The 21,707-nt window shown below is 38.9% G+C and overlaps 1 protein-coding gene and 1 non-coding gene across 4 annotated transcripts in view; both read right to left on the bottom strand.

Annotated features, from left to right (window-relative positions):
* Positions 1-3,274: 3,274 nt before the first annotated feature.
* The window catches only part of CC2D2A (coiled-coil and C2 domain containing 2A), a 118,527-nt gene continuing 100,094 nt past the window's right edge, over positions 3,275-21,707 (bottom strand). For all 3 annotated transcript variants that reach the window (XM_074274509.1, XM_074274510.1, XM_074274511.1), the window contains 7 exons: positions 19,316-19,405; positions 17,410-17,523; positions 12,031-12,165; positions 11,327-11,449; positions 10,409-10,467; positions 6,537-6,714; positions 3,275-5,111 (listed from right to left, as the gene is read on the bottom strand). In XM_074274509.1, coding sequence (XP_074130610.1) covers positions 4,923-5,111; positions 6,537-6,714; positions 10,409-10,467; positions 11,327-11,449; positions 12,031-12,165; positions 17,410-17,523; positions 19,316-19,405 — 888 coding nt within the window. In that variant the 3' untranslated portion in view covers positions 3,275-4,922. The remainder of the gene's footprint in view (positions 5,112-6,536; positions 6,715-10,408; positions 10,468-11,326; positions 11,450-12,030; positions 12,166-17,409; positions 17,524-19,315; positions 19,406-21,707) is intronic.
* On the bottom strand, positions 12,473-12,577 carry LOC141548143 (U6 spliceosomal RNA). The gene has a single exon (XR_012483830.1). It is a non-coding gene; the product is annotated as a U6 spliceosomal RNA (small nuclear RNA).

The following is a 21,707-nucleotide window of genomic DNA, read 5'->3' as shown; positions in this document are numbered from 1 at the left end:
GGTTTTACGACTTAGGGGACTGAGGCAGAACAGTTAAGGAAACTGAGATAGAACAATTCATGGAAACTCAGTCAGGACAATGAGGGAAACTAGTGCAGGGAGACTGAGGTAGAACAGCTCAAGGAGACTGTGGCATAACAAGTTGCAGGGGAGTTCCATTTGACTCCCTGTTCCCCGAACCTGCCACTAGACCTCAATTAAACCTAATTTCATTCTAAACCTCATCACCAATAGTGAATCCTTTGGGATGACAAGTATTTCTAATATTATTGCTTATTTAAAGCCATTTTCATTGGGTTACTACTTTGAAATTTATCTTTGAAAAACTTTGAATTCTATCTTTTGATCCCTTATCTACTTTTCAGCAAGGGCTATTATTTGCTAGCTGGGGGTCAGTAGAATGGAGGCTGGGACAGCCCAAGTTGTCTCAGATCCGATGGGGTTGTGAGAGCCTGGATATCTCCTATTGGAATTCAAAAGGGTGCTGTGACCAGAATTTGTGAATCAAAGTCCTAGCTTCGTCAGCTATGAGGGGCTGGGGATCAGAAAAGAATAAATCAATCTGAAAGAACTAGTCTTAAAGGGACCACAACCTGATGAGAGTTAGGGAAGGCGCAAGGATACAGAGTTAAATGAGGTCTAGTGGCGGTGCAGAGTCCCCTGTAAAGGAATTTACAGACCGGAAAACCTAGATTGATAAAAGAGGTTTATTATGGGGTTTGGAAATAAAGTTAAAGTCTAGTTAGTAAAAGGTGAAGGTAGAGATAAAAGGCACCGGAACCACAGGTCCAGTGGGTAGAAATCCTTGACATGGCCGGCGTAAGGATGCCATGTTTGAGATCTCTGCAAAGAGTGGACTCCAGATTGGCCCTTTTTCTAACAGGGGGGTTTGGACCATCTGAAGAGGCTCATGGGTGGAGTCCCAGATTGGCCTCTGGCTTGAGATCCAGCCAGGGTTAGAATTTGAATAGAATTCAATGGGTTTTTAGATAAGGAGAAAACTGTTTGTGCTTGGGGTCCAAGGAGATTTTAAGAGTTCTGGGGTTCCTCATTATAGGGAAAAAGTAGTTTAGAAAAACTAACCAAGATCTTGAAAAAGTCTAACATAGCACTGTACCTTTACAAAGAAATAGCATATGGCACCTTCTCTTATCTCTTTTCTGTATTTTTTGTTCCTTTGTATCATTCAGGTTTCTCTTGTTTTGCTATTCTTTCCATTTACAGCATTATCATTGTGTATTTTCATGTTGTCCCAAGTTCATATAGCTTTTCAATCTACATATTGCTAATGGCACAGTAAATTTTCATTCATATTTAACAATTGGCTTATGTATTTTCTCTTTGATGGACAAATACTTAAAAAAATTAACTATATAAACAACGTGGCTTTGAATATTTTGATGAATATCGGACCTTTCTTTTTGCCACTGACTTCCCCAGTATATATATTTAACAGTACAATTTCTGAGTCAAAAGGTATGGAAATTTCAGTTATTTTCTTTACATAATTCCAAATTTTTTTCTACAATAGTTGCACTAATATGCAGCTCTACTAACAATGTATGTGTATCTCCATAAATCCTCAACTATTATTGTAATATTTTGTCATCTTTGTCAATTTGTAAAGTCAAATATATGAAGATCTTACAATATATTATTGGTGATATCAATAGGCAATAGCAATCAAAATTTAAAACCTGCAAGGGTCTTAAATTTAGAGTAGAAGGGATCTTGGAGATCATCTGGTCCCATCCCTTTATTTTAAAGTTGAGGAATATAAGACCAGAGGAAGAAGAGGGTTTATTAAAGTCACAAAGATAATAAGTAGTTGAGCTGCTATATAAATTCATTTCCAAGTTATTTTTGTTCCACTAGCTATAATTTATACCAGAATAGGACTTTTATAATAAAGTGTTGATGCAGACAATTTCCAAACAAAAGTTTATTGTCCAGTAACTGATTACATACTAAAGATCTGGATTTGCTGTAGGCATTTGTTTTGAAAATCATTATGACCTAATGTGGGAGAAAGGGATGATATCACTTAGCCTCTTACTTTTCTTTCCTTCTCAAATCCCAGGTCTACATTCAAATTAAATTTTTAAGAGCCATGTATGTGTATGTGCATGTTTTTTTTTTGTTTGTTTGTTTTGTTTTTCATTGAGAGACATAATAGATAAGCTGTCCCAAAATAGAACAATCTGTTGCCTCCGCTGGTGGGTGAGGGTAATAAGTTCCTCTTGACTCATGTTCTTCAGAGGCTGTATGAACACATGTTAAAGAGATATTTTGAGGGTTCGTGCTTTGGAATACAATTCTTTATCAATTGTAATACAATTACTATGTCACTTGTCAGGTCTCTTATATTTTTGTTTTTATTATTTTGTTGGACTAGTTTCCTACCTAAACCATTTAGGAGAGTTTAGTCCTAATCTTGAATTATTAATTGACCCAGTTATTACCTGGCAAATTTCTTTCCTTTTTTTTTTTTTTCCCCCCTGAGGCTGGGGTTAAGTGACTTGCCCAGGGTCACACAGCTAGGAAGTGTTAAGTGTCTGGGATCATATTTGAACTCGGGTCCTCCTGAATTCAAGGCTGCTGCTCTATCCACTGCGCCACCTAGCTGCCCCGTACCAGGCAAAATTTAATCCATTTCTTCTTTGGTTATTGTTTTTAAGTACTCTGGAAACAGATGATCATTTACATGATAATACTGTCCTTGAATATACTCTTTAGCTTCTTCTTTTTATCTGCTCCCACTCTTTTAATTGTTTTTGAGGCTTTTCCCTTTTGACTTTTTTGTTTTCTTACTATCTCTCTCCTCTCTCTTTCTCTCTCTCCCCCTCTCCCTCACCTTTTCTCTCTCTCTCTCTGTCTCTGTCTCTCTCTCTCTCTCTCTCTCTCTCTCTCCCCCCCTCTTTTTCTCCTCCTTCTCTCTCTCTCCCATCTCTCTCTCCCTCTCCCTCACCTTTTTTTTCTCTCTCTCTCTCTTTCTCTCTCTCCCCGCCCCCTCTCTACCCCTTTCCCTCCTTTCCCTCCCTCCCCTCTCCCATCTCTTTTTTGTGCTGAGGCAATTGCCCAGGGTCACACAGCTAGGAAGTGTCTGAGTGTCAGACTAAATTTGAACTCAGGTCCTTCTGACTTTAGGGCTATCCACTGCACACTTAGCTGGCCCACCATCTCTTTTTTAAATGTGAAAACATTAGTTCTCCAGAAATTCTGACCATGGCTAACTAAACATAATATATATTAAAAAAAATGTACCTTAATGGTATTTTTGTAAACAATGCTTTTATTTCATTTTTCTCAATTATATGTAAAAACAATTTTTAAAGTACTTCTAAAAAATAATTTTTGATTTCCAGATTCCTTCCCTCTTTTCCCTCCCCCCTCCTTGAGAAGGCAAGCACTATGATGTAGATTACATATGTGCACTCATGCAAAACATTTCCATATTGCCCATGTGGCAAAATAGACTCACCCCAACCCCCTCAAAAAATCCCTCAAACTCAGAAAAAATAAAGATTCTGCTTTGATCTGCATTCAGATTCCATCAGTTCTTTACCTGGAGGTAGATAGCATAAGTTCTTCAGAATTGTTTTGGGTCCTTGTGGTGCGGAGAATAGCTAAGTCCTTCACAGTGACCATTATTGCTGCACAATATTGATTGCAGTTACATGCACATTGACCTTTTGGATCTACTCACTTTTCTTTGCATTGGTTCAGTATATCTTAGAGTTCATATGTTTAAATTGAAATTTGCCACTGTGCAGGAGTTATTTGAGCTTTGGAAGCATTGGCTCAGTTAAGACAGCAGTGTGCAGATTTCTTGGGGCAAGCCTTCATTTTGATGGTTGCACTTTGTGATAGCAATGATCCTGTGCTTTCACTTGATCAGATGAAACCAGTCTGAGATGATTTCCCTAATGTTAATTAATTAGTTCCCCGTTGGCTTAGTGCCACAGTTCATGCTATACATAATTTCATTGCCATCTTCTTGTATTAATTCTTGTTTTTAAGAAGAGATGTCTTTCCAAAAAAACAGGCAAAAATTGTAGCTTTTAAGAGAATACTTTGGTTGTTAAAGGTATTTCAATGACTGTTGTTTCAAGCCCACAACCCACAAACTGGATCAAAATTCAGACATAAAGGGAAGTACACTAAAAATGAGAAATAGAGTCAAGCTGTGGAACAGCCTGAGCCTCAGAAAACAAGCTACTCAATGGACTGTTATTGATTCCTCTCCTCTGAATAAAGAACAGACTGATTGAAGTTGGAAGAATAGCAAGAAGACCAGGAAAAACAAAACAAAACAGCTGCTAACCACCGCTGCGGGGATAGGAAGTACTGAAATACAAACTTGTGCCATGCTCCAAAAATGTATCCAAGAGAATAAAATGGATATACTCCAGTTGTCTGTATAGTCATTTAATTTAGATCCCATCAAAACTCGTGAGCTATAATTAAAGATAGACTTGGGAAAATGATTAGCATCCATTGTGATAAAACTGATTTCATGAAGAATTAAAAGACTGTATCCAAAGCCTGAATTGAATGTCAAGTCATGGAAAAGAAGTAACAAAAGGGCACTTTCTGTATTGTAAAAGTTTGTTAAAGATGTTTTACTATCTCAGTTAATAAATTAACTTAGAATCATTATATGAAATTGCAGTTTGGAAAATTTCCTAAAATTATAGGATGACAATCTTCTTTACAAATGGAAAATCTATCTCTGTAAGCTCCAGAGTAAAACTAGTAGTATCTAAAGGATTTTTTAAAGTGGTCTTCAATTTAGGCCTAGTCATTCTGTTCTTGGCAACTGAAAATGTAAGCCCCTATTTCCCAAAACGACTAGGGCTAATCAGTTTGTGATTTCATTTTACCTGTGGCATTTTCAAACGTCCGGCGCACAATTGGAACATTTATTTGTTACGAACAAGTGAAGCCACGTAGATCCACACGGAGAGCACGTTTTTGGGATAAGCATGAACGTAGACGGCTAAAGCAAACTCAACGTTGGAAATATCGATGTTGTGAACTCCGGTGCTGTACACAGCCTCTATCAAAGGCTTCACTTCAGAAAATGCCATGTGAATGGGAAATCCCGAGAACTAGAGAAAATGAGATTGTTAAAGGTTTTTTTTTAATTGGCATAAGAAAAAGTTTTTTCCTAAAATTTTCAGTTTATTTTTTCCTGTAGATATATTTATTATAGTTCCCATCAGCTGCTGTATTTGGAGTTCCTTTGTTTAGTTGTTCTATGCACAAAAACGCATGTGCTGCTGCTAATTTATAAGCAATCTAATTAAGAATTAACTATTATATTGTTTTGCAAACTATTGATTTAACCTTAAAGGTGAGAGATGTTTTATTTTTTTTATTTTTTTAATGTTTCCTAGTCTATTAAACATTATTCCCCTCCTCCACTGAATCTCACACATGAAACTCCACATTTCATCTTCCTGTCTTTGCGCAGACTATTCTTCAAGATTGGATGCATTCAGTGAGAGATGTTTTAATCAGTGTATGAGAACTTTACCCATAAACAACTATATAGCCTTATAAACGAAACTATTCCTTCGCTTGGTTGGTGTACCTGAAGCAATTAAGGCTTATCCTTGATCATGGGAACTTTCTGGGTTTTATATAAGAGGAGAGAGAGGGTATTAATTTAGGAATTATGTATATTTAAATCTGATGGCTCAATTAAATTTTTTCCTCCAATAATATGTAAAAACAATATTTAACATTCATTTTAAAAATTGAGTTTCATATTCTCTCCCTCTTTGCCCTCCCCCTGCATCGAGAAGGTAAGCAATCTGATGTTATCATAGTTATATAAAATATTTCCATATTAGTCATGTTAAAAAACAAACATAAACCTGACCAAAAAAGAAAAAGTAAAAAAAAAAAAAAAATCCAATAGTATGGTCTAGGGGGCCGCTAGGTGGTGAAGTGGATAGAGCACCAGCCTTGAATTCAGGAGGACCCGAGTTCAAATCTGGTCTCAGACACTTAACACTTCCTAGCTGTGTGACCCTGGGCAAGTCACTTAACCCCAGCCTAAAATTAAAAAAAAAAAAAAAAAAAAAAATGATAGTATAGTCTAGCCAGATAGCATGACATGAAGATTGGATGATGTACTCTAATGGATTTCTTCATCTAAAGAGATCTAGTTGATTGTTCTTAGTCCCTGAATTTCATTTTTAAATGGCCATTTGTATCCTTATGCAGTGCTTTGACAGAAATGATTTCCCTAGTCTTTCATGTGGTGGGATAAAATACCTTCTATCCTCTGAAACCTTACAAGTTTTAGAAGATGTTAATGATAAACTCCCAATTTACATTTTTAGTCATCTGTTTAATGCATATAATACAAATAAGTAAATGTAACTTATAGAGATTAAAGTGAGTTGTCTGAATAAGAAATCTGACTGGGTGACTTTCAGCCCCCAAGTGCTATGTTTTTTAAGATTTCCTTTTAATTGGAAAGTGATGTGTGTTCATTTCAGAAGGCCATGTGTATTCTCTCTTACCCTGTAATCTCCTAGCTGCCGGAGAAGTTCTGCTCTATGGTCATCTTCTACATCCTTCCCTTGGTTCTTTTCTAGCAAAGGCAGGAAGTGTCGCAGAGTAGATGTACAATATCTATTCCATCGGGTTATGTGGCGTGGTCTCCATTCCATGATTTTCTCCTTCAGTATTTTTTCAATCCTAAATTAAAAAAAGAAAAAGTTTGGTCTGTAAGAGACTGTACCTGTAACCTAGCCCTGAAGAAAATTTGTAAGAATTCACCGATTATGTGAGTCTGCTTTGCCTAGTGGTTCAAACCAACCAGTGCAATTATAGGGAATATCTCAAATCCACAGTTAATAGAGAAAAAGCCCCAGGGAATTTTTAGGCAAAATTTCACAGGGTGATTGTGAAGCAAATGCTTTGGAAACTCCGGCATGCTATCTAAATAAGAATTATTTATATTATTACTGTTCTTGAGCATGTCTTTTGTGATTTTTTTTTTTAAAACCTTCCCAATCCTCTGTAATCACATTCAGAGACAGGAAAGGAGAAGGTCTTAAGGCTACCAGATTTTTTTTTTTGATGGCTGAGCATAAGATTTTAATTTTTAATTTTAATAATCCATAATTTTAAATATTTTTAATTTTTCAGTTATTTTTGTTCACCAGACCCTTTTTATTCATTAAGCATAAGGTAAATCATAGAATTTAGAAAGAATAGAATCAGATAAATTTAATGTGCTAGTTTACTTTGTTATACAATTCTAAACTGTATTCCTAGATTTATCAAATTACCTTTAAAATTTACAAGTATCTTTCCTTACTGTTACTTTATTAATTTAGCACATGTATTATATCTATTTTATAAACGAGGAAACAATAGCAAAGCCTTGCTATTGGCTGCAAGGGTCATTAAACAATTAAATGTTAATGGATCCACAAAGCCATTCTACAAGAATGGGGTACCTAATGTGCTTCACTGGCTGATCTCCCCTATTTTTAAACAGTACAAAAGTGTTTTGAGAATTACTTCTGCATAGTAGAGCTTGAGGTCTTGAACTGATAGGCCTCTTTTGTTTATCCTTCCTAAAAATTCCCTCAAAGTTCTTGATTTTTTTAAGCCTCCATTTAAGTTTTGTGGGGTTTATCCTAGTTCTTCAAAGTAATTCTTAATGATTGATATGACTTCAATACGTACATTAATTTAGTAGGCTTCTCATGTTTATTATATTGATTCATCCTATTAACAAATAAGATTTCTCTAACAATTTGGGTTTGCCTTCAGTCTTTCTAAATGGTGATTGGTAATTGTATTTTCATCTTGTGGATATTTTGCTAGGTAGATTCTCAACTAAGTAGTTCATATTTTCTGTAGTCATTTAGAACGTTCAGCACAAACCTTACACATAGTAGGTATTCAATAAATGCCGATTTCCCTTAGTTAGATACAATTTCTCCAAGTTTTCTGATTGTGCTTTGCTTGTATTATGTCAAAATTCTATCATTTGTGTAGAAGTGTTAGTGATTATTTGAGGGAATGTTTTCTTCTGTCAGGGTTCCGTCAGCACACCATCGAATCGGCTACAAAAGTGACCCTTTGCTTCTTCTTGACCCTCGCTTTCCCTATCCTTTCTTTTCCTCTCTCATTGCTACAGTGCTGGACCCCTGCTTTCTGCTTCCCTTTTCCCTTGGGCTGGCCACCATGTTTCCGGTCACTCGGGCTCCTGGAACTCAGAGTGACCTTTTTCTTCCTTCGCTGAGTCCACATGTTTCTCACGTGGATGTCCTCTCTCCTCCCAGCCCAGGCCCCCAGGTTGGGCCCTCCTGGCTGCTTGAGGACCTTCCTGGGATGGAGTCCTGGGTGGTGAGAGCGCTTCACGTGGCCCCTCCTCATAGCTCGGTGAACAAAGGCATTTGGGCTCCTCTTGTTGCAGCCTTCTCCGGCTGCTCGTGCTCAGAGAGCTCCAGGCCCGTGCTGCCTCCGCCTCATGGGACCCTCCCCCGAGTCCTCCCTGACCCCCAGGTGGTCTGAGTCCCTCCTCTACGCTTGGATCATCCTTCCTGACCTGTGATTGGGGACTTTGGCTTTCTTGCAGCCAGGGAAGAGTCCGGAAGGGCCCTGGGCCCTCGTCTCTCAGTGTCTGCTGAGAAAACCCCACTGAGGCCATAAGGATTTAGACATGAGGGAACCCTAGCTCGCTTTCTCCAGTTGGACGGCTCCGCTACTAGAAATCTCTCTGTGTCTCCGGCACCCAGGCTATTAGTCGGGTGTTAAGCTTTCTTAGCTGGAGCTTCCAAGCAGGAGCTGGAGATTCTTACTACTGGGGGCTTTGGGGAGAGGGGTTCCACACTTTGTTTCGATGGACAGTGTTGTCACTTAACAGTCATCCCCCTTAGCCCAGGGTTTGTTTTTTTTTTACCCCAGTATTTTTTTTCACAAAAAACAAACAAAAGTGTGAATCAGAGGGATTGAGACACCACGATGCAGTTTGCTGTGAAGGATGTCTATTTTAACTTTAATAATTAGGAGTCAACATTTTTCTCTCCTGTGACCTTCATTTTGCTACCTCGGTTGTAAATGCTCTCGTACACTGTTCTTTTAGTTTCCATTTCTCCTGTGCATGAGGCCCCGATCCTCCAGAATCTTTACCTGTCATAACTCATTCATGTGTAGACCACAAGGTGCTCCGCTGTCCCGGGTCTTGGTGAGCGCCCAGTTTGGGGTTTCTTTCTCAGTATCGTTAGGAGCATTTTGGTAGAGAGAACTCTTTTTGTGTCACTGCCTTGTGGGAGAGGACGCTGCAGAGCACATTTGGGACTTGGGTACCGGTGGGAAGAAGTGGCTTCTGAAGTCCCGATGGTGGGATTCTGTTCCGGGGACCTCGGTTAAATTAACACATTCTAGGATTGAGCACTGTCAGGAGACATGGAGGCCACTCTGTCCACGCCCTCCATTTTACAGAAGAAGAAAAGGCCCCAATGAACTACAGACAAGTAGGTGGGAAGTGGCAAAGGTGGCTGCAGACCTCACCTCTCCCGACTCCCGTCCCACGCCGACATTGGTGCCCAAGGTAAGGAATTAGAACTGGTGTCTTCTTGTCATTTGGGAGACAGATGTTTATGGAAGCTAAGGGATAAGCCCGCATAGCCTGAATGTGCATATCCCAGACTGTCAGTATGGAAAAGGCCTTAGAGATGCTCTTGTCTCATCCCTCACAATGTAGAGAAAGAATTTGGTCAGGACCCAACTTGGGAGGGCCAACTAGGCCAATAGAGAGATGAGTAACTTCCGTAATTGTTAAATAAAACAATCTTTCTTCCCCACCTCCATTCTGCCTGGGACATTTTTAAAACTGGCAAATGGTGGTGGGGGTGTCCCTTTAACCTTCAGTCATCTTGATTTTCTTATGAGCTAAAGAACAGCTATTTTATGACACATAATAGATAACTAATAGTGAATAAAATGTGGAACAGTTTAAAGTTTAAAACAAAATTCACCACATATCTTCACATCCCAGAGCCTGAATGATGACCAACTGGTATCTGCTCCTGGCTCAAAGGAATTAGTGGTGATTCATTTTTAATAAGATTAAGAGGAAAAGAATTTAATTTCTACTTCATGGTTAGGGCTAATCCTAAGGTCAAACAGACCCTGTATCTTCAGAGGTACAATCTGGGACAAGTTTGTTCACGTACACTAACTGATGTAGAGCGTGTATACAGAGTGGAAGGCATTAATTCCATCTAGAAATGGAGAAAAAATGGCCAAATCCTCTGCCTCATTGGGTTAAACTAGAGCTCAATGGATGACTTGTTCCTCACAAAATGAGATTATTATACACGTACAGATGCACACAAACACATACAGAGACCGAATAAGAGAGGAAATTTACCTGTCTTGTAGTTCTGATGCAGCACCTTTGTCTGTACATTGGTAAATTAATTCTCCAGGCTGAGAAGAAATGTTTTAGGATTTGAAAAGGAAATGAAGAATTTAAAAAACTTTAATATTATAAAATAATTATCCTGAACACATCTTTTGCCTATTTGCACAAAAATAAGTGCTAAAAAATTCTGGTTGCTAAAATGATATTGTACTTTTTCTTTTAAATGTTCCCACATGTTTATTAATTGGCAACTGGGAGAAATAATTCATTTGGACTCCTATTCCAATCAGTATTATTCAGTTTGATGTTTACATAAATGACATAGGGATAATTAGATAAGCTTGGTTTTTATAGTAGCCTTTATAATGGGCTTCAAGCTTGAATGTAATCTTCACGTTTTGTTTACAGTTATGAGGCTCACTTACGCAACCACAAAAGTTGACAAGGGTAGCGCCATCCTATTTTCCTTTAATTCTATGTCCAAACCTGACACGAGTAGGATGTTTTGAGTCTTTGGAAAGTCCCCCAACTGATCTTTGTACCCCCGGCCATTCCTTCTTGTCCAACAGAAGCAGGTGGCAATCTTGGGATCTTTTATGACCACTTAGTTTGTGAAGATGCCCTATGTTTTACCCTGTTATTCTTCTCTCTCCCCGTCCCCAACTGATCCATAAGTTTTGGCCCTCAAGAGCAAGGTGTATCAACTCATGAGATTCTCTATTTTACTATGCCTTTTGTGCATATTTGGATATCCAACCCTATAATGACCAGAAGCATCTTAGCACAAGGAAGATCCAAAGTCCACTTCATTTGAAGGACCATGGACTCTTTAACAAAGTGCCTTTAGCTCCAAGCTCTGCCTCAAAGATTTTTCTCACACCCTGGCTAATTTTAATCTCCACATAACAAAGATAATACAAATACCTGAACACTTGAGAGCCCTGGGAATGGAAAATTTCTTGAAAAAAACGGTTTCCACAATTTGGGTTTGGTGACATCAAAATTTATCCTCATTGGTGAATCGTGCTGTTGAATATTAAACCAAATCTAAAGAACCAATGGAAATACATAAGCAGAGAATTATTAACCAATCTTTTTTTGGGGGAGGTTGTCTCTCCATAACATTTGTGTAGAACATGTACAATATTAAAATTCATTCTTGTGGATTCCTTTTTTGCCAGAAGAGAAGCAATGCTGTATATAATTATAAGATTACTGTAAAACTTAAACCTATAACTTCTGAGAGCTTTATTACATAATCATGGAAAGGAACAAGAGTAGTTCCCAACTGAACAGATTTCAGATTTGCATTACCATCATGTTTTTCTCTCCAAATTATGTCGACACTATTTTGTTATTGGTGACTTTGAATAATTCTTCAACCTTGACAAGGATCAATTAGCAAGTATTTATCAAGGATGGTGAATTTAAATAAAAGGTTTATCTGAATTGCTTTGTTCCTATGGCCAGACACAGTCAAACTATAATTTTAAAGTCAATTTGCCATTATTAGAAAAGACACGATAGACATTTGCCAAATAAACCCATAATGTGTGATATTGTTGAAATATTAAATGGAAAGAAAGAAAGCAGTGATCTTTATTTAAAAGGAAATGGGGAACACTTACATTGTCAGAACTTATTAAGCAGCCCACGCTTTTTAAAGGACAAAATGTATCAAACTGTCCATAAAAGCGTCCACTACAGGGATTCCATATTAAATATTGGCTTCGTTCCCAAGTTAGCACGTAGGCAGTTGGACCCTGGAGGAAAAGTAAATGCTTATTAAAAATTGGATGATTTTTAAACTTATATTTCACTCTAGGTATTGGAAGGAGTTTTACTTTGTTAGATAATTACTTTAAATCATAAATGAATATTTTCAAAATTACATTGTATAAATACATTTGAAATTTTAGGTTGAAGTGGATTAAAACCATAAATTCAGTTGTCCAAAGACAAGTTCTTATTCCAGAAAATAGCCACTTTTTACATGAAACCTCTCCTTCCAAATCTTAAATTTCATATTTTTTTGTTATTCTAAGTTTGACAACCAATATGAGCCAGTTCAAAAATATGGAATTCTTTGTAAATTTGAGTGTCAGCTTTGGGCAAGGGCCATGTGATTCTTCTCTGTATTTTCTCCAATTTTAGCATCTGTGAACACAGTAGCACTAAATCCTTTCTAACTTCGAACAGATGTGTAAAGCTTGGATCAGAAGTTGCCAACTCTTGAGAAGCAAGGTGTCATGTTGTTAAAGAACTCTTATTTGACATGAGGGGAGGCTTGATAGCCATCGTTGGGATGGGTGATACAGGGACTGCCTTCTTGCTCACAAGTCTCTACCCTATCCCCCTATACCTTAACCAGTCACTTAAAAATGAAGTGATCGTAGAGCAGTATGACATAGTGCAGAGACTAGGCTGCCATAGGAACCGACCCAGATTAGTAGATAATTGAGAAATGATTAATAAGATGCAAAAAAATACAAGACAGCAAAGCTGATGTTAATTTTTGATCCTCTAAATCAGTATATTGCCCAAAGGAATTCATTCTTCTTTGTGTTTGATATTACTGGTGTAGTAGAAAAAATTTGGGATTTGAAATCAAGACACCTGGTTTCAAAGTCTTGCTCTACCATTTAGTCCCTGTGTTACCACCAGGAAAATCACTCGAACTCTCTGGACTCATTTGCCCTTTCTGTAAAAAATAAGTGATGGCTCCTCTTATGATTCACCACATTCCCCTCCAGCTCTAAATCTTTGAAGCTCCAGGGACAGTTAAGCTTTTTGCTTATTCCCATTTTAGTTGTTGGTTATGGCTACTCTATCTTCCAAACCCACATAGTACTTTGGGCCTTCCTAAAATACTTTAATTCTGTGTATGGTACATATAAAATTTTTACTCCATTAAATTTGAAGCTCTAGTGGAGCAGGTACATCTCTTTTTGTTTTTGTTTTGCTTGTTTTGTTTATAATAGTTTTCCATCTTTTAAAATAAGGCAAACATAGTTTTCAACATTCACCTCTGCAAAACCCTGTGCTCCAAATCTTTCTCCCTCCCTCTCTATCCCTCCCTTAGACAGCAAGCAATCCAATATAGGTTAAACATGTTTACACATTTAACATGCTGTGTGAGAAAAAAATAGATCAAAAGGAGATTAAAAAATACACAAAAAACCCTAAAACAAATAAACACTAGCAATTAGAAAAGGCAAAAAAACTATGCTTTTATCCACATGTAGTCTCCATAGTTCTCTCTAGGTACAGAGGGTTCTCTTCATCACAAGATCATTGGAAATGGCCTGAATCATCTCATTGTTGGAAAGAGAAAGGGCCAACAGACTGATCATCCCATAATCTTTCTGTTTTCATGTTCAATGATCTCCTGGTCCTGCTCACTTCCCTCAGCATCAGTTCCTGTAAGTCTCTCCAGGCCTCTCTGAAATCCTCCTGCTGGTCATTTCTTACAGAACAATAACATTTCATAATTTCATACACCATCCCTTATTCAGCCTTTCCTTAACCAGTGGGCAGCTCTCAGACTCTCAGCCTCCAGTTCCCTGCTCTTCAGGGAGTAGGTTTTTAATTGTTGTTATTTGTCCTTCATTTTCAGAGGATGGCGGGTGATCCCTTGTGTGGACTGGATTAAAGTGAGGTCCAGTTGTGCAGTGGTCAGCCTCTTTCCCTCAGTCATCGACATCCAGTGGCAGGAGAAGAGGTCCTGAGATGGCAGGGATGGCTGGTGTCGGACCTCTGACCAAGATCCGAGTATCCTACAGAGCCTGCTTTCCCTCATGGTGGTTGGAACAAACCATTCTTGTGCACCTCTCCCTCCAGATATCTTCTCATGCTTGGGGTGGCCACTGTTCTAGCTTTTTGGCAGGTATGAACCCTATCAATTTCTTCCACTTGGTTTAGCCCGTCTGTCAAGAGGTTTTAGCAGGACATGGCCACTGTACATGCTGTAGCTTTTTGGAGCTTCAGGTGAAAGTTTATTATAATTATATAAAATCTAATGATACATAATATGCATATATAAATAATATATAATATAATAGACCATATAAAATAATAAAATACAAGTTTTCTTAATATATTAACTATAGCCAACCTCTCAGTTCCTCATCACATTTCACCTTCATTTTGGACTTCTTGTATTTTCTATACAGCTTTTGGCCCTCACAAGAAAAACAGCTTTCCCTAGATGACACTTTCTTGGATGTTCTCCCCAGTATCAGCGCTGCCTTTCCCCATATCCTTTATCATGATGGTCTTGGAAGAGAAGTCAGAATACATTTTATTCTCTAATATCAATAATATTCTTTTCTTTGCCCAAACTCAGTAATTTCTCTTCATCTGAAATTTTTCCTATTAAAATTTAATTATTCAGTCTAGATTATAATAGCACTTTTCTTTTGGCCTCTGAGTCATTCTGCCTCTTAATCATTTAGTACCAGACTTGCTATCTTTCTCTCTTTCCCAACTCCTGCCTTTGCATTCAGAGACCTTCAGTAAACTGTTGATGCTTTCTTAAATACCTTACTCTCCCATCTCCTTTGCTGGAGACAGGTATAGCCCATTGAAACAAGGGCACTTTAGGAGGTTCTCAGTCATTTTTAAGTGCATAAAATGGTCCTCAGACTAAACATTTTGAGAATTGCTGGAGTGCCTGATGATAACCTCCTTTTTTCCATTTCTCCTCTTGCCTTATCCCTCCTATCAATCAATCAATATACATTTATTAAGCACTTTATGGATACAGGTGCTTTGCTAATTCTTAAGGATATAAACCAACATAACAAAAACTCGATATCCCCAAGGAAATTTGCATTCTTCCAGGGAAACAAGTACATATATAAATCTATACAGAATAAATATAAAACAAATAAATATAAGGTAGTTAAAGCGGTATTCGGGGAAGGAAGGCACTAATAATTGGGAAGGATCAGGAGCATTTTCATCTGGAAAGCGGTTCTAAAATTATGTCTTGGAGGAGGAGAGGAATTCTGTGAGGAAGGGGAGGTGAGCAGGGAATGGATTCCAGGCATGTGGGATTGCTATGCAAAAGCTATGAGTGTCACGTGGGAGGAACAGGAAGAAAGCCAATTTTGTTGGATTGAAGAATATAGGAAGGAGAGGAAAGTACAGAGAGACTAGAAAAAAAAAAAAAGGTTTGGGTCAGGTTGTAAAGGGTTTTAAAAACCAAAAAGGGGAATTTATATGTTATTCTAGCCAACTGGAAGCCACTAGAAGTTAAGTAGGGAGATGACATGGTGACATCTATGCTTCAGGAAAAATCCCTTTGATATCTTTGTGGAGGATAGACTGTAAGAGGGGGAGACTGGGAGAAGAAAGACTGATAATGAGCGCGTTACAACAATCAACCTAAGAGCTGATGAAAACCCGAACCCAAGTTGTGGATGTTTGAGAGAAAGGGTCCGGGTGATACTGTGGAGATAGAAATCACAGGATGGGGCAAATGATCCTGTAAATAGGATGAAAGTGAATAGATGAGGGTGATGTTCAAGCTCTTAACTTGAACATCTTTTAAGATGTTCTTTAGAACAGCAGTCCCTTTGACAAAAGTAGGGAAGTTTGAAAGGGTTTGGGCTGGGGATTCCAGTTGGAAATGGGCAATAGGTAACTGGCCGTGCGGGGCTAAAACCCAGGGGGGGATCAGGACTGAAGATTTTTAAATATCTTTAGGTCATCTGCCTCGAGATGATCATTAAGCCATTGGAGCTGTCAGCTTCCCATCTCCTTGCCTTACCCCTCCTATCAATCAATCAACATGCATTTATGAAACAATTTCTGCGACAGGTACTGTGCTAATTCCTAAGGATAGAAACAAACAGAAAGAGCAAAAACTCAAGGAAATTTACATTCTTCCAGGGAAACAAGTACTTACATAAATCTATATAGAATAAATATAGAACAGATAAACACAAGGTAGTTAAAGAGGTATTTAGGGAAGGAAGAGAGTGTAGAAAGAATATAAAACTCAAGCTCTTCTTTGTCTTCAGCAACTTCCTAAGCTTATAAACCGGTTTTGCCTTTGCTTTTTAATCTTGACCCTATCATTAAGCAGTCTGGAAGAGGAAGACACATTTTATGGCTTTGTCCGCTGTTTGGATTCCAAGGCCTAAATGGCATTTACGTTTGCGTGGCTGCTGCTCTCATTACTAATGGCTGGCTTACGTAACTATTAGTCTTCACTCTGCCTTAAGAGGAAACTTCTCTTGACTTTTCCGCAAAAATCACGTCAATAACATAGATTTAGTTCTTAGAACCTGGGGCGTTCTCTGTCATTTCTGGAAGCCCACTGAATGATACTGAAGATGATGAATAATTAGGTAGAACAGGACATCCATGTGCTGAGGACCATCAACAGCTCCTAAGCTATGACATCATTCACTTCCTAAGGATAATTATTTGACCAGGTGTGTGTTCTTTTTAAAACAGTAGTGGCATAAGGTGTGCTGGCACTAAGGATGGGTGAAGTGAGCTGGGAAAGCAGCCACCAGTAATGACTAAGCCTTCTGAAACTTTTTCTTTAACCATAGCATTCATCATGGTTCCCGGGCACCTGAAAAACCCCAAGTAAAGTTGTTGTTTTCTTTTTTGTTTTTTTGCTGAGACAATTGGGGTTAAGTGACTTGCCCAGAGTCACAGCTAGGAAGTAGTAAGTGAAGCCAGATTTGAACTCAGGACCTCCTGACTTCAGAGCTTGTTTTCTTGATAATAAAAGGGTTTGCCATTTCCTTCTCCATCTAAGTAAGGTACGGTCTATCATCCCTAGTGCGACAACAGGTCATTTTGCCGCTTTCTAATGAGCAACTCTGCCCCTTTATAAAAAGAAAACTCTCCATGATTAGATCCACTAAATCAAATTTCACCTTGAACTACTATTGGGAGTTACACATTTCATGAAAGGAACGGTTCATCTGCAAGACTTCTGAGGAGCCATTTAACTCGGTCATTTTGGAAATTCCACATGATCTTACCTCAGGAATAGCAGTGCCCATCATAAGCCAGGCTTTCTTACCCAGGGACAGAAAATAATTACACAACAGCACTGCATGCTCTTCTTCATCTCCCGCCAGAAGTTCAAGAAATTGCTAATAAAGGAAGACATATTTTGCTAAATAGATTGGCAGCTTAATCATTTTGGCAAAGTCTTATTCACTTTCAACAAGTCCTATTTTAAAATTCATTTTTAGTGTAAATGCCATAACATAAAAATCCTCAATGAAAAACTGACATCCAGTTTAACACACAACAAGAAGTCACTTAAGTTGTCCCAGGAATACCCCACAGACATGGATGGCGGCGCTGATGGGCAGAATGGGTATGGGATGACTGCAAATAGATGGAGAAAAACCAAGCTTAATATGTCAAATTTCCACCCTGAGAAAAATACATGTTTTAAAAGTGTTTTAGGTAAAAAGAAACTCATGTGTCTAAAATTACCAATCTAGATGTTGTCAAAACACATTGTCTATCCATTTAGTTAATTCTTTTAAAAACCTTTATTCTTGGTTTGTGCTCCATAAGGAACTGTGTATTAAGATGATCCCTGCATCATAGGAGACTGTGGGAGATAGTGTTTTCTTTGGCTTTGTTTGTATTTAAGGAAGTACATTAAATACGGTGAATTAGTGGTAGAAATTCTACCTGATGATGATGATGCTTTCTAGAATGTTGATCTTAAGGACACCTAAGGAAGAGCTGATCCAGTATTAGTGTCAGCTGGAAGAAAGGGTATGAGACCCCGAGGAAGTCTAATAATGATTGGAGGGTAGCAAGAGATTGAAGGATTTTCTAATAATTTCTAAGATCAAAAAAGGATGAATTTATTGGTGGGCAATTAAGGAGGCAAGGAGGACAAATAATTAGAAAACTGGAGAAAAACTGAAAAAAGATGTGCTGTTTGATGCTCTGTAGGTTCCTTTGAGAAAGAAAGAAAGAAAGAAAGAAAGAAAGAAGAAAGAAAGAAAGAAAGAAAGAAAGAAGAAAAAGAAAGAAAGAAAGAAAGAAAGAAAGAAGAAAGAAGAAAGAAAGAAAGAAAGAAAGAAAGAGAAAGAAAGAAAGAAAGAAGAAAGAAAGAAAGAAAGAAAGAAAGAAAGAAAGAAAGAAAGAAAGAAAGAAAGAAAGAAAGAAAGAAAGAAAGAAGAAAGAAAGAAAGAAAGAAAGAGAAAGAAGAAAGAGAGAAGAAAGAAAGAGGAAGAAGGAAGAAGAAGGAAGGAAGGAAGGAAGGAAGAAGGAAGGAAGGAAGGAAGGAAGGAAGGAAGGAAAGGAAGAAGGAAGGAAGGAAGAAGGAAGGAAGAAAGGAAGGAAGGAAGGAAGGAAGGAAGGAAGGAAGAGGAAGAAGGAAGGAAGGAAGGAAGGAAGGAAGGAAGGAAGGAAGGAAGGAAGGAAGGGAAGGAAGAGGAAGGAGGAGGAAGGAAGGAGGAGGAAGGAGGGAAGGAAGGAGGGAGGAGGAGGGAGGAGGAGGGGGAAGGAGGGAGGAGGGAGGAAGGAAGAGGGAGGAAGGAAGGAAGGAAGGAGGGAAGGAAGGAAGGACATGCTGCAGGACAGTGGAAGGCACAGGGCTCAGTTATAGTCAGGAAGACCTAAGAGCTTCAGACATTCACTGGCTGTGTGAGCCTGGGCAAATCCACCTAGTCTGCTCATCTGTAAAATTGAGATACTCACACTTATCCTCCAGAGCTATTATTGTGAGAATCAAATAAGATAATACTCATAAAATGCTTTGCAAGCCTTCAAGTGCAAAATACACGCTAGCTATTAGTATTCCTCTCAGTGCTCGGTGCTTAATAACCATTTTATGTCATCTTCGTGACGTCTAGGTAACAGTGAAGGTTGAAAGAATAACTATGTGGGGAAGAATGAAAAATGATCTTTACTTACATCTGACGTGCTCCATAAGTCACAGGTCTCAGTAAATGAAACATTGTCGGGCAGGAAAGGAATCAAAGCAACGTACCTGGCCACCAGCTCCTATACAAGGAGAAAAAGTGCTACTGTTGGTGTTTGGCGAACTCTATGCCAGATAAACCTTTCCCCTTCCACTTGAGCCTTGGAGCCTGGCCCTAACCACCTGGACCCCGACAGGCGAGCTTTCATTTTAAAGAGCCTATGTGTGCCTTAACTTTGATCTAGAATCAGTCCTTCATCTAATTTCTTGATGAAATCAAGATAAGAGATAAGTGAAACGGCAAGTGAATATCTAACTTGGTTGTCAGACTCAGACAGATTTCCTTCTTGGATACTGAAAGAATTGGCGGCTTTAATTCCTCTGGGACGGTTGTGGTATCACGGAGAACAAGAGAAAGGCAGGAGAAAGGGCAGAGTCTGCCCAGTCCCAGCTGGTGAATTTGATATCAAATTCTGTAAAAATTCTCTATGATTTGTGCTTAGAAATGAAAATAATCATCCCGACCACGTGAGGTTACTCTCACTGAATCACTTTTTGGATGGTGTTTCTAGCTGGGCAGAAATGCTACCCATAATGCCCGATATTTCAAATCCAGATCACTTCGAAGTACCACAAAACTTTTTGGTATAGTAATTCTAAGTATTGCAATGTTTACTGTTTGAAGCATCGCAAAACTTTCTGGCATTGCAGTTTTAGGTATTGCAACGTTTTAAGTACTGGGAGCATTGTGAAACTTTTAAAGATACCTTACCTCATCTGATGATTGTGCGAAAATGGTTAGGTATGCTTTTTCCTTGTACCAGATTTCATCGGCAAGGAATTTATGTATCAATGCATATTGACACCTTTACAATTTAGATTCTCTGAGAAGTCAGGTGATTTACCCATGGGGATATGTTCTATACTCAAGGTAGGACTTGAATGTAGATTTTCCTGACCCCAAGACTAGCTTTCTGTTCTCCACACTGCCTCAGAGAGGTATCAAGGTTATTTCATTCCCATTTTACAGATGAAGAGGCAGGCTTAAGAGATTTCATGATTTATCCAGGGTCTCTCAGTTAGTGGCAGAATTTAAACTCAGTTACTGCCTAACTCTGACTTAAACTGCCCCTGAAGAAGCGCTGCCCAGAGCTAGATTTCAGGAAGGCACTGGCAAAGCCTGCCATGATATACTTGAATCCAACCTGCTCTTTAAAAGTGCTCCCTACTCCGGGAAGCCCTCTCGATCGCCCCCTTTCTCCTTCTGATCTCCATTTGTACCTGTTTGGACCTCTCTCACATTCAATGGGGGAGCCCACTTCTTTCTGGATGTACCCTTCCATTTTTGGTAGGTTTTTAACTCTCAACCTCAGGCCATCCTAAATCTCTCTATTTTTCGCATTCAGTCATTCAGTTTCAAATCAAACTAACCTTTGCATGGCTAACTTACATCTCTCTAGCTTGTCTACAATGATAGGATAACAGACTTTTAGATTTGCTAAAATCTAGATAAAATTCCTTTATAGCATCATCCTGACCCACCAGTTTTGACAGTGTCAAAAACGAAATTATTCTGGCATGATTCGCTCTTGCTAAAACCCTTCTGGCTCTTTTTCTGGGTATTAGCGACCATCCTTTTAGTTCTTGGTTCTACAGTTTTGCTCTGAATCAGTGTTAAAGCTCATTGCCCGATTCTAGAGACTCATCTCTCTTCCTGATCAAATAAATTAGCAAAGCTGAGAGAGACAGGCAGGTGACATGTTACATGGCAGAGCCAAGGCCTTACAAAGCTACTTCCAGGTTCAAGCAGTGACTCACAGCATAAGATGAAATTTGAAATACGCTTTGAAAAGACTTGAGGTCAAAAAAGTCACGTTAATTAACAAGATGGGACAAGGGGACGTGTTCATCAGCAGTCTTCATGCATCATGAGCAGCAAAGTGCCAAGCAAGTGCCACACAGCAAGCTCCCCTTCCTGGCAAGAAAAGGGTCTCGTGTGGATGTTTGGAGTAAGTGCTGACACTTAGAAAAACCCTCTGGCTTCAAAGTCTCAGTTAAAGGGGGCCCAGCTTTGGGTCATTGTGCTGAATCATGACCCCTAAGTGCTTTCTGGTTGGAAAAGTGACTGCCTAGGCCAGGTTTGGGAGTACTGGAGTCTGCGGTGATGTCCCCGGAGGAAATGTTACCTAAAACTAGACTGGGAGAGAGTTTAGATCCGTTCGCTCCAGGGATAGAAAGAAGGACGCCATGATGTAAAAAGATTGTCTGGGTCATGTCCTCTGATGATGGGGGGACTCAGGCTCTGGGCCTATCTATGCCTGAGTTGCTGTTTTGAGTAGGGAGGTAGCTACATCTGCCCCGGGCCGTCCGCCTCCCAAGAGTAGT

This window comes from Sminthopsis crassicaudata, chromosome 6 (assembly GCF_048593235.1).
Source record: "Sminthopsis crassicaudata isolate SCR6 chromosome 6, ASM4859323v1, whole genome shotgun sequence".
Lineage (NCBI taxonomy): Eukaryota > Metazoa > Chordata > Mammalia > Dasyuromorphia > Dasyuridae > Sminthopsis > Sminthopsis crassicaudata.
Note: the sequence above shows the minus strand (reverse complement) of the source record. Positions and strands in the feature narration are given on the sequence as shown.